This window comes from Carcharhinus amblyrhynchos, chromosome 22, assembly GCF_965287045.1.
Source record: "Carcharhinus amblyrhynchos chromosome 22, sCarAmb.v2.hapA, whole genome shotgun sequence".
Lineage (NCBI taxonomy): Eukaryota > Metazoa > Chordata > Chondrichthyes > Carcharhiniformes > Carcharhinidae > Carcharhinus > Carcharhinus amblyrhynchos.
This window is the reverse complement of record NC_137345.1, coordinates 11143464-11155828: the sequence shown is the minus strand read 5'-3', so window position 1 is coordinate 11155828 and position 12365 is coordinate 11143464. Positions and strand designations below refer to the sequence as shown.

General features: G+C 41.9%; 1 protein-coding gene across 3 annotated transcripts in view; it reads left to right on the top strand.

The window, feature by feature from the left end:
* Window positions 1-12365, top strand: part of LOC145356884 (S-adenosylhomocysteine hydrolase-like protein 1) — a 101666-nt gene that overhangs the window by 66417 nt on the left and 22884 nt on the right. For all 3 annotated transcript variants that reach the window (XM_080209855.1, XM_080209857.1, XM_080209856.1), the window contains exons 6-7: window positions 5455-5549; window positions 8899-9005. In XM_080209855.1, the coding sequence (XP_080065981.1) occupies window positions 5455-5549; window positions 8899-9005 (202 nt within the window). The remainder of the gene's footprint in view (window positions 1-5454; window positions 5550-8898; window positions 9006-12365) is intronic.

Below are 12365 nucleotides of genomic sequence, written 5' to 3'. Positions count from 1 at the left end.
ACCCGAAGGAAATCCATGTAGATATAGGGAGAACTTGCAAACTCCACACAGTCACCCAAGGCCGGGATTGAACCCAGGCCCATAGCACTGTGAGGCAGCAGTGTTAACTACTGTGCCACCTTAATAATTGGCGTTCACTTTGTGCCCCATGTATAGGGACAGACCAAACTAGTGATTATTGGGTTTGGAGGCAAATGTTTGTATTGTATGTCTTTATAAGTTTGTTAAGATTAGGTTCCAGTTCTGTCCTTTGCAGTCTATCCAACATAGAACAAGGCATAGCCCACTTTCTTTAAGCTGTGGTTTGCTGTTGCCTTCCACACTCAGGGGCCCTGTAAGAAGGCAAACTCTTCCAGGAACCAAACCCACCTTGTTGGTGTTATGAACCACAAGCTAACTACCTGAGATAACCACTTCCCCCACTGCTAGAATTATCACCTCTAAATCTCTCAGATTTGTAGGTCAACCAACAAGTTTTTATCAAAGCAAAGCATTCACAGTGGACTGTAAGAATGGAAGATGTTGGTAGGAAGTTGTAAAGAGGCAGATATAATGAAGCTTTTATCATTGTGGATTTGGTGATAACTGATCACCTGGTTCCTCTTACTCAGAAAGTTGAGCAATAAATCTGAAAGATGAGGTTCAGAATTGCAGCATTTCAGGTTCCAGTACTTCAAGGTGAGAAAGTTTACAGTTGCATAAAACATAATTAAAGTTGCTGCAATATTTGCTTTTCCATGCTCTATTTAATTTTATTTTTGCTCTAGGGCACTCAGGTTATAGGAAGCCCATGTATTGTCCTGCCCTATGTGTCCCATTGATGATCTTGACCCAAATGACCTGTTGTTTGTAAATAAAAGATGTGTATGTATGAAAAAGAACTCTTCTTGCGTTTGTGTAAAGTAGAATATCTCCATTCCGCCGTTTTAATTGTGATACATATTGATCCAAGTAACTGCATGAAACCAGCTTTTGACTACTGTTGAAAATAACTATCTCGATTTAATCGCTCAAATGTCATTTCTCCCCCTCCATCCTCCCACTGCCATCAGTAACCCATTTTAAATCACTTCACTTTGAGTCTACATTTTGTGACAGTGAGACAAATCTGACTGTATGAATGTTACCAATAACCTGTCAAAAGAAACCATTCAGTTCTTCTCTGTAAACTTTAGGTTATCCAAAATTCTGCTGCGCATGTCCTAACTTTCACCAAGTCCCTTCACTTATTGCTCCTCTGCTCGCTGACCATAATTGACACCTAGTCCTCCAATACTTTGATTTTAAAATTTCCACCCTTGTTTTGGACCTTTGTGCTCTCACCTCTCCTTATCTCTAATCTCCTGTTTTTCTCCCTCTTCAAGCCTCCTGAGATGTCAGTGCTCCAAATCGGGCCCCTTGACCATTTACGATTTAGTTGCTTTACTATTGGTGGTGAGATTATTAGACACTGGACCCTAAGCTTTGGCATTATCTTGCTAAGTCTCCTCCTTTTAACATGCTCCTTAAAATTCACCTCTTCCCTTTTTGTGTGGCTTAGTGTCACATTTTTAATGACACCCCTATGAAATGCTCAGAGGAATTTTACTAATTAAAAGTGCTATAAAATGTGCATTGTTATTGCAGAATAAGAACTGAATTAATATTAGAACGGAACCAAAAGAATTGCACCAAGCTCATGACTGTGCCCGTTCGTGATAACTTAGCTTCCTGATTCTTTTCCATGTCTGTTCTCTCCTCTTTCTTTCCCTTCCACCCACCCCCCACCATGTTGGGGGTACCATGAAATGCCTTCAGTGTATGACTGTGGAGAAGAAAAAAATGTTAATATGACTTGAGGTTATGAAACCTTGTTAGCACTGCTGCCTCAGCGCTGGGGGCTCGGGTTCAATCTCGGCCTTGAGTGACTCTGTGTGGAGTTTGCGCATTCTCCTCCAGGTGCTCTGGTTTCCTCCCACACTCTAAAAATGTGTAGGTTAGGTGGATTAGCCATGCAACATTGCCCCTTAGTGTCAAGAGGGATTAGCTAGGTAAACGCATGGATTACGAGGGTAGGGCCTGGGTGGGGGTGTTGTCGATATAGGAATGATGGGCCAAATGGCCTCCTTCGGTGCTGTAGGGATTCTATGAACATCTCCATGTGTTGTGTGAATCTTGACCAATGATTCTTATCAGTTGCAATGAAAATATATTCCCTAACTGCAGTTAGCATGCAGTTTATACCAATATGCTCCTGCAAGCATGCCCAACCTACTGAGGTAAAAGTCAATGGATATCTTCAGTGCTCATACAACTAATGTTGGAAACGTACTTGTAACTCAAGGCTTGGCTTTAGCAATAGGATTCCAGCCATGCTTTAGCTGAAATGTGTCCGCTTTAGCTGCAATGCTTAAACTTGTGTGAAAACCCCATGTCAGATCATTGATTTATTGCATGAGGGCTATGAAAATGAAATCTTCAGCAACTGGGGCTCTTGGATGCAAACTGCGGGTCCCTCAATGCAATATGATTGGTCTGTAGTGAGTTCCAGAGTGTTTGGCTCAGTTCAAGCATCTTAATAAAATACTGATAGGTGGGATGACCTAGTTCACTCTTAGTAGCTCCCACCCCATCAAAGTAAAAGTTGAATGTTCTTGGTAAGGCTAACTAGAAAGTAGTCAAGAAATGGCATGCAACACTAGTGTAAAAAAATTACTGCCAGAATACAGGCAGGTTCCCTGATGGTGAGGGGTGTGTTCAACGGGACTCCCTGTTGACAATGGCAGGACTGTAAGATGCTGCTGCTGGTGCATGTGTGCTGCTACGAAGTGCGCCATGGAGGGGGAGGAAAATCCTGCCCTCAGGATTTTTGGTTGAAACTATTGATAAAAGTATTGCCATCTCTGAGCTTTTAGGAAACCTACTACTGGTTCGGTTGTCAGCTGTGGTTGCTGAAAAACAAAGCTGCTTTTGCACCTTCCGTATGGGATTTTTACTCAGTTTGCTAAGACTGGTATGTGGGAGAATCTGCATTGTTTTTTTCAAAAGAAACTGATCTTTCCGGTAGCTGTCCTTGATGAGGCAGGCAAATTTATCTTGGGGTTGTGTGGCAAGACATACAGACACCAGATGTTGCTGCACCCTTTTTAAGGTCAATGTAAAAGTAGTTGTATGCAATCTGATTTTGCACATTCCTCCTCCCCACCTGCTCTAATGACCTGACAGCATAGCATTCTTGTCAAATTCCTTCAGTGATAAAGCCTAAACACCTTCAGTGCATCTTACCAGCATCTGTGGTATTTCAAGTATTCACAGTCATAATTCTGATAAAATGTTTAAATTCAAGTACCGTACACCTTTTATGAAACTTGGCAGTTCATTTATGTATAATTGTGTGTAACTTATACTTTACATTGTAATAGTAATTAACAAGAATTTTTATACACAGTAAATCCTCATTTAAAGTTGTGGTTGCGTTCCTAGAAGTTGTAATTTGAAGTGAAACTATTTTATGTGAATAATGGGTTCCCATAGGATTCAGTGTTAAAGCCAGAGTTATGTTTCTTTGAATGTTGATTTATCTGGACAAGAAATGTACAAGATACTGTACTGTACACGTGTAGCAATGTACATTCCTAGCAGGAATAATTTGCAAAATAAAACAAATCACTGAATATGACAAAGAAATTATTTACATTTGAAATTAGATTACATAAAATCACCTAAATAAACCCTGAGTTACACAGCTTCTGTCTTTCACCCACAGAACTCCCTCACAGCTTCCCCTGGTCAGCCTCCTCTCTCCCCCTCCCCCCCCCCCCCCCCCCCCCCAAAAAAATTGTACGGGCTGAACCCCCGTCCCTTAGAGTGTCACAGAAGAAACGGGTGAGCTAGGGTCGCGGAAGAAGCAGTGAAGTTGCTTCATTCTCCCACCCCGGGTTACTCTCAGTGAAATATGCAATTGGTGTCCAGCAGCTCACCGATCCTGCCTTGCATTCCTGCTCCCAGGTCTCAGACCTAATTCTCTCCCTACGGCCTGGGCCTCTGTGACTGCGGTGGCAGCTGGCCCAGTGTTCAGCAGAGGCTGGGCAGGACCAGAGATTCGGCAACGTAAAATCAAGATTGGTGATGTAAATTGAAGATGGTTAAATTGACTTAAATGAAATGACGTTAAAGTGGGGCAACTACTAGTGAGGATTTTCTATATCAATATATTCAGATTAATAATTTTAGTTACTGACTGTTTCATAATGGTTATTCTGTGAACTCTGATTCTAATGCAATTCAGCACAGGACAACTTAGACAACTCTTGTGTCCACCCTGGGTACATTTGGTGGACCTTGTTTGAGCTGTTCATTTGCAAGTTTTTTATAGCGAGTGATATTATCCCCTCTTGGGGAGGAACAAGCCACTGTTTTATCCCAGCAACACTTAGGCATCGGCCAAATTTCTAAAGCAGTCTGGTGCCCAGACTTGCTGCTGTTCTAGCTGAGGGGGAAGACATTGTGGAAAATTACAAAGCAGCTCAGTTTCAATACAGTACTGGAACATGGAATAATGGAATTCTGAGACTGATTTTGAAAGAAAAAGCTTCATCTAACCAAAAATTTCAGTATAATTTTATAAAAAAGAGAAATGGGCTGTTGCTGGATTATTTATATATGTGCAAGTGCGTTAAAAGTTATGATCAATAAAGCCTTTTGAACAATACCATGGTTAATAATGCTTGCTTTAATGTTGCTTTAATGTCACAATTTCAATGGACAACTAGTCATATTGGAGATATATTGCAATATAAATGCGTATGAATCAGCTAGTTCTACTGGGCTGAAATTCCTTTAACAGAAGATAACAGATTCCAGAGTTCAGTTTCAGAGCTTTTATTTCAGTTAACGGAACTTGATAAAACTACAGGAAAGTAGACAGCCCTATTTTGCATAGATTAATCCAAACAATTCCTAAAGTACAGAAGGTTTCCAAATAGAAAAAAGTTGGCATTAGCAGTTGATCTGTGCTTTTGTTTAAAATGTGTGATTGCGCTGTATTAATTATATTTTGACTGGTAAAACTTCTTTGTTCACGTCACAGCATTTAAGTATAGTTAATGTGAATGCTTTGCGTTTCTAAAATGTCATCCAACTAATGTCGAGTAGTAAGTTTAATAATGCTGGTCTTTGTAAGCTTAATAAAATGCTGTGACCCATGAAATGTCATCAGCTGATCCTTCCAGATGCTCTCACTGCAGATTGGAGTGCCTGCTTTGTTGCTTTACCCTTGTTGCTATTGCAGATTGTGTTTTGCAAACGTTAATCTGATAATTATGGAAAATCTGTTTGAAGTCATTGGAGCTCACTCAGTTGAACTCTGTCCACTTTTGAATCCTTTTAAGCTTGTTGCAGCTCAATTTCAGTTAATTGAGCCTTTCCCTATAATTATTGTCCTTTTTTTTTCCCCCAAACCTGCCCACCCTTCAGGATTTGCAGTGTTTGCTTGGAAAGGGGAGTCTGAGGATGATTTCTGGTGGTGCATCGATTGCTGTGTGAACATGAACGGTTGGCAAGCAAATATGGTAAATGAGCTACTTTTCTAACTAAGTTGAGGCCTCAAAGCTCTGATTATCGGGTATCCTTGCTCCAGAGCATTGTCTGCTCTGACAGTTTCTCTTAGCTTCTCTTTTCTGCTTAATCTTGAACGACCTTTATATTAACTCCCCAATCACAGGAAATAGTCTTTCCCTATTCGCTCTTCCATAGAATCGGCCAGTGTAAAAGAGGCCCATCGAGTTTGCACTGACACATGGAAACACCTGAACTCCCACCTAATCCCATTTACCAGCACTCGGCCCACGGTCTTGAATGTTATGATGTGCCAAGTGTTCATCCAGGTACTTTTTAAAGGATGTGAGGCAGCCCGCCTCCACCACCCTACCCTCCCAGGCAGCGCATTCCAGACCGTCGCCACCCTCGGAGTCAAAACGTTTTTCCCCAAACCCCCTGCCCCTCACCTTGAACCTATCACTCCTCATGAGTGACCCTATAACTAAGGGGAACAGCTGCCCTCTAACCACTCTGCCCATGCCCTTCATAATCTTGCACAACTCAATCAGGTCGCCCTTCAGTCTCCTCTGCTCCAACAAAAACAACCCAAGCCTATTCGACCTCTCTTCATAACTTAAATGTTCCATCCCAGGCAGCATCCTGGGAATCTCCTCTGAACCCTGTCCAGTGCGATCACGTCCTTCCTATGATGTGGCGACTAGAACTGCACACAGTACTCTAGCTGTGGCCTCACCAAAGTTCTATACAAACTGTATAATTTTAAATATCCCAATTAATTATCCTCAAGCCCCCTCTACTCCAGTCAAAATAGACCCAGCCTCTTCCTGCAACAATAACTTCCGATCTGATCCATGACATGATGCCTTTAAAGACCTTTATTGTATGTTGTGCTGCCCAAAATGACACACACAATTCTCAACTGTGGTTTAGCCAATTTTATGTACAAATTTATCATTACAACTTTATTCCTGTAATGCTCCCATTGAAAATATTTGTTAATTGCAATATATTTGAGTCAGTTTGGTAAAATCTCCTTGCTCATGCCATACAAATTGTGCATCTAAAATGTCATCCAACTGACGTCGAGTAGAAACAAGTTTAATTATGTTGGTGTTTGGTAAGCTTAATAAAATGCTCTCAACTGTGAAATGTCATCAACTGATTGTTTCAGATTCTCCCCTGTGCATGTCTGTCTTTAGGGGAAAAAAAGCCAAATGGTGTCACTGCTGGGAAGTGAAGTGTTTCTCAACTTTGGTCAATGCTTCCATTAACTCCTTGTTTGTGGCTTCTCGCCAGTTTGCACCAATTGGTGTTTGTGTAACATGGCTGCTGTATCTGCAAGGAAATGGGTGCAAACGGTTCGAGTGCGCATGAATTGGGACCTTCACAGCACAAGCTAGGGGCTGGTTTCAGATTTGGGTCCCAGTGTCTAGAGGGCAATGTACCTAAACTAAAGCTATGGAAGAGAGGTGCAGATATATAGTTCCTTGAAAGCGATGTCGCAGGTAGACAGGGTGGTGACGAAGGCATCTGGCATACTTGCCTTCATCAGTTAGAGCATTGAATACAGGAGTTGGGACATTATATTACAAGACAATGGTAAGGCCGCATTTGGAATATTTTGTACATTTCTGGTTACTGTGCTATAGGAAGGATGCTATTAAACTGCAAAAAAAAACCTTACAAGTATGTTACTAGAACTGGAAGGTTTGCATTATAATGAGAGGCTGGATAGACTGGTGCTTTTTTCCCTAGAGCCTACAAGGATGAGGGGTGACCTTATAGAAGTTTATAAAATCATGAGAGGCATAGATCAGGTGAATAGCCCAGGTCTTTTCCCCAGGATAGGGGAGTCCAAAACTAAAGTGCATAGGTTTTAGGTGAGAGGGGAAAGATTTAAAAAGGACCTGAGGGGCAACTTTTTCACACAGAGGGTGGTGTGCATGTGGAATGAGCTGCCAGAGGTGGTGGTAGAGGGGCGGGTTAACATTTAAAGGTATTTGGACAGATACGTGGATAGGAAAGTTTTAGAGGGATGGGGGCCAAACAGATGCAAATGGGACTAGTTCAGTTTAGTAAACCTGGGTGGCATGGGCATGTTGGGCCAAAGGGCCTGTTTCCATGTTCTTTATCTCTATGACTGAGGTACAAAGCTTTCCAAATCGATCTGAAGTTTCAAGGGACTCTCTTGCCAGACGGCTGTAATCAAATGACTTTCAGCCTTAATGAGTACTAAATCCTTTTATTATCGCCATAATACCTTTGTTCTTCCCCTGCCCTCCAGTTGGACTTTACCGTTCTCTAGCTGCCAGAGAATGTGGTGGGGGTAAAACCAATGTCCAGATTCTTTAGAACCTGAGCATAATGTACTTCCGAGACAACAAAGCTTTCCTTAATTGGATCAGGGAGATTAGGTGGCCTGAAAAGATATAACTAAAGGTTTTGGAAAAGATTTCACAATGTAGTAATTATTGATTTGGGGGAATTAAATTGCGTTGTGGAAAGATTGGTAGTGACATTTCAATCTGCGAAAGCCATTTCGTTTAATTTCAAGTTTCTGTACTGGCGTGAACTGTAATTACTGATATTAATATATTTAACATTCATTCATATATTTTCATTAAAGAAAATGTGAACCCATTAAAAATGGTCATTCCAACGCAAAGGGCAGTATTTTAAATAGCTGTTAGTTAATGGTGCCCCCAGGAGGAGATGGTTTGCCAATGCATTGCATTTGTTGCATAACAAAATGTTCGCAGCACTGCATAGTAACTTATTACAGGTTGTATAGCCGTCAAGACTGTTAAAATCTAGCATGGGTAGTGTCATTAAAGGGAAGGCGAATAGAGAAGAGTGACCTTGCAGCAGTTGTGATTAAATTATGCTCTCGTAGGATGCCTTATCATGGAATTATTTTATAGGTTCCGCAACCCTGTTAATATTCACCGTGGAAATGTAAAATGTGGAAAATTTATCTATCCTTTTTGGCTCTGTTGTATGACCTTGACTGAGATAATTGTGCCCATTGCACTGACTCCAGTGACATTTGAGCAAAGTCTAGCAATGTCAAACAGGCTCAGTGAACGTTTTTTTTGAAGTTATGGGCTTGTGTTGACTGATAATTCGAGGTCATAAATAAATAATGAAAATTTTTCTGAGCTCCTGTCTGGTTGATGGTAGACATATGACCGTAATGTAAACAGAAACTCAACTGAACTGAACACTTAACAAAAAATTAATCTTGTCGCCTTTCCTTCTAACTAATTTATACCTAATTTCCATGATCTTGGTTTACCAACTTTTGTTGAATTTATAGAAGCTTGTGGCCATCTTTTTGTGTTTTGTTTTCTCCATCCCTAGATTCTGGATGATGGTGGAGATTTGACTCACTGGGTCTATAAGAAATATCCCAATGTCTTCAAGAAAATCCGAGGCATTGTAGAGGAAAGTGTGACTGGTGTTCACAGGTGAGAACGTTAAAAAGTTTCAGTTAAAAGAAAAAGCTTGACAACTAGCAATCAGATCTTCAGTAAAAAGGAAAGTGGGGTCAGATAGTGGTTAAATAAACAGTGGTTCCATTCATGGTTAATAGAAGAACGAAATAACTAAGATCACCACTGCTCCACTAGTCGTCAGTGAAGATTTTCTAGTGTGCCAAAAATGGATGAATAGGTGACTTAGTTTAGTTACTCATTCATGGATGTGGGCATTGTTGTCTAGGCCATATTGCTCATCCCTAATTGCTCCTGAGAATGTGGTGAGCTGCCTTCCTGAGCTGATGCAGTCCCTGTGGCGCAGGTGCACCCAAAATACCATTAGGGAGGGAGTTCCAGAATTTTGACCTAGCGACTGCAAAGGAGCGGCGACATACATTTCCAAGTTAGGATGGTGAGTGGCTTGGAGGGGAACTTGCAGGAGGAGGTGTTCCCATGTGTCCACTACTCTTGTCCTTCCATATGGTAGTAGTTGTGTGTTTGGAATTTGTTGCCTAAGGAACCTTCCTGCACTGCATCTTGTAGATGATACACACTGCTGCCGGTGTGTCAGTGGTGGAGCGAGTGAATATTTGTGGATGAAGTACCAATCAAGCAGGGTTGCTTTGTCCTGGATGATGTCAAGCTTTTTGGTTATTGTTCAAACTGCACTCATCCAGGCAATGGGGTGTATGCCATCACACTCCTGATTTGTGACTTGAAGATGGTTGACCGACTTTGGGGAGTTGGAAGGTGAGTTACTTGCTGCAGGACTCCTAGCCTCTGACCTGCTCATGTAGCCACAGTATTTATGTGGCTATTCCAGTTCAGTTTCTGGTTAACAGTAACCCCTGGATGTTAATGGTTGGACTTCTGTGATGGTAATGCCATTGAATGTCAAAGGGCAACAGTTAGATTCTCCCTTATTAAAGATGGTCATCGCCTGGCACTTGTGTAGCGTGAATGTTTTTTGCCACTTGCCAGCCCAGGCCTAGATATTGTCCAGGCCTTGCTGCATTTGGACATTGACCGCTTCATTATCTGAGAGTGGCGAATGACGCCGAACATTATGCAATCCTCAGTGAACATCCCCCACTTCTGACTTTATGATAGAAGGAAGTCATTGATGAAGCAGCTGAAGGTTATTGGGCCAAGGCGCTACCCTGAGGAGCTCCTAATGATACTTGGAACTGAGATGATTGACCTCCAATAACCACAACCATTTTCCCTGTGCACCAAATATGACTCCAACAGCAGAGAGTTTTCCCATTGACTCCAGTTTTTCTAAGTACTGTTGATGCCCCACTCTATCAAAGACTACCCTGAGGTCAAGGACAGTCACTGTTCCCTCACCTATGGAGCTAAGCTCTTTTATCCACATTTGAATCAAGACTCTAATGAGGTCAGGAACTGAGTGACTCTGGCAGAACCCAAACTGAATGCCAGAGAGTAGATTATTGCTAAACAACTGTCATTTGATGGCATTGTTGATGGGTTGGTAAGTGGCCAGATTGGATTTGTCTTGCTTTTTGTGTAGAGGACATACTTGGGCAATTTTCCACATTGCTGGGTAGATGCCAGTGTTATAGCTATACTGGAATAGCTTCTCTACGGGAATGACAAACTCTAGAGCTCAAATCTTCAGTGCTCTTGCTGGATTTTTGCCAGTCTCATAGCCTTTGCAATATCTGGTGCCTTCAGCTGTTTCTTGACATCACCTGGAGCTAATCAAATTAGCTGAAGATTGACATAGATCATCAACTCAGCATCTTTTGCACTGATGTGCTGGGCTTCCCCATCATTGAGGATGGAGATATTTGTGGAGCCTTCTCCAGTGAGTTGTTTATTTGTCCACCTAGGTGTCACATCTAGATGTGGCCTGACAGCAGAGCTTAGATCTGATTCATTGGTTGTGGAATCACTTAGCCCTGACTTTGCTGTGCAGCTTTTGCTGTTTGACATATAAGTAGTCTTGTGTTATTGCTTCGCCAGGCTGACACCATTTTTGGGTATGCTTAGTGCTGTTCTTAGCATGTCCTCCTGCACTCTACATTGAACCAGGGTTGATCCCCACCCTTGGTGGTAATAGTAGAGTAGGGAATATACCAAGCCTTGTGGTGCAGATTGTGGTTGAGTACAATTCTGCTGCTGCTGATGGCTCACATTGCGTCATGGTTACTCAGTTTTGAGTTGCTGGATCTGTTCGAAATCTATCCAATTAGCACGATGTTAGTACCACACAACTTGTTGGGAGAGTATTCTCAGTGTGAAGATGGGATTTGTCTCCACAAGGACTGTGCAGTGGTCATGTCTATTAATACTACTGTGGACAGATGTGTCTGCAGCAGGCTGGTTGGTAAGTATAAGTCCAAGTATGTAGTTCCCTCACCACCTGCCTCAGATCCAGTCTCACAGTTATGTCCTTTAGGATTTGGCCAACACAGTCTGTGCTGGCTAAGTCCTCCACTCAAAGAACATTCTGCACCCTTGCCACCTTCACTCCTCCTTCAAGTAGTGTATAACATGGATGAGTACTGATTCACCAGCTGAGGTGTACGGATGGTACCTGGTAAATCGGCAGGAGGTTTTCTTGTCTTTGTTTGATCTGAGGCCATGAGAATTCATGGGATCCAGAACTGATGTTGATGATTTCCAGGACAACTCCCTCCTGACTGTATAACACTGTGTTGCTACCTCTGCTGAGACTGCCCTGCTGATGGGACAGGACATGCCAAGGGATGGTGATGGTGGTGTCTGGGACACTTTAAGGTATGGTTCCATGTGTTTGATTATGTCAGGCTGTTGCTTGATTAATCTGAGACAACTTTCCCAGTTTTAGCACTATCCCTCAGATGTTCGTAAATTGACAGGATTGAGTTTACCATTGTTGACAGGATTGAGTTTACCATTGTTGACAGGATTGAGTTTACCATTGTTGACAGGATTGAGTTTACCATTGTTGACAGGATTGAGTTTACCATTGTTGACAGGATTGAGTTTACCATTGTTGACAGGATTGAGTTTACCATTGCTGACAAACTCAGTGAACTGGGATAGAAGCTGGTGCTGTAATTTTCCACATGGGTAATCTTAATCTCAGCTTTCCTGCAATGTGGAAATGCTGTGAGAAGTTTAGGCACTATTCCTAAGGGACTGCATTCTTGAGTGTAGGCAATCTCTACGCAACATTTCCGAGCTGTGTATCTTGCCAAAGGCAACGTTTATCATGGTATGCTAGTGCTACATTCCTAGATGAGCTATATATATTTCTCATCTATTTACTGGCATAGTAAGAAGTCTCACAACACTAGGTTAAAGTCCAACAAGTTTATTTGGTAGCACAAGCTTTCAGAG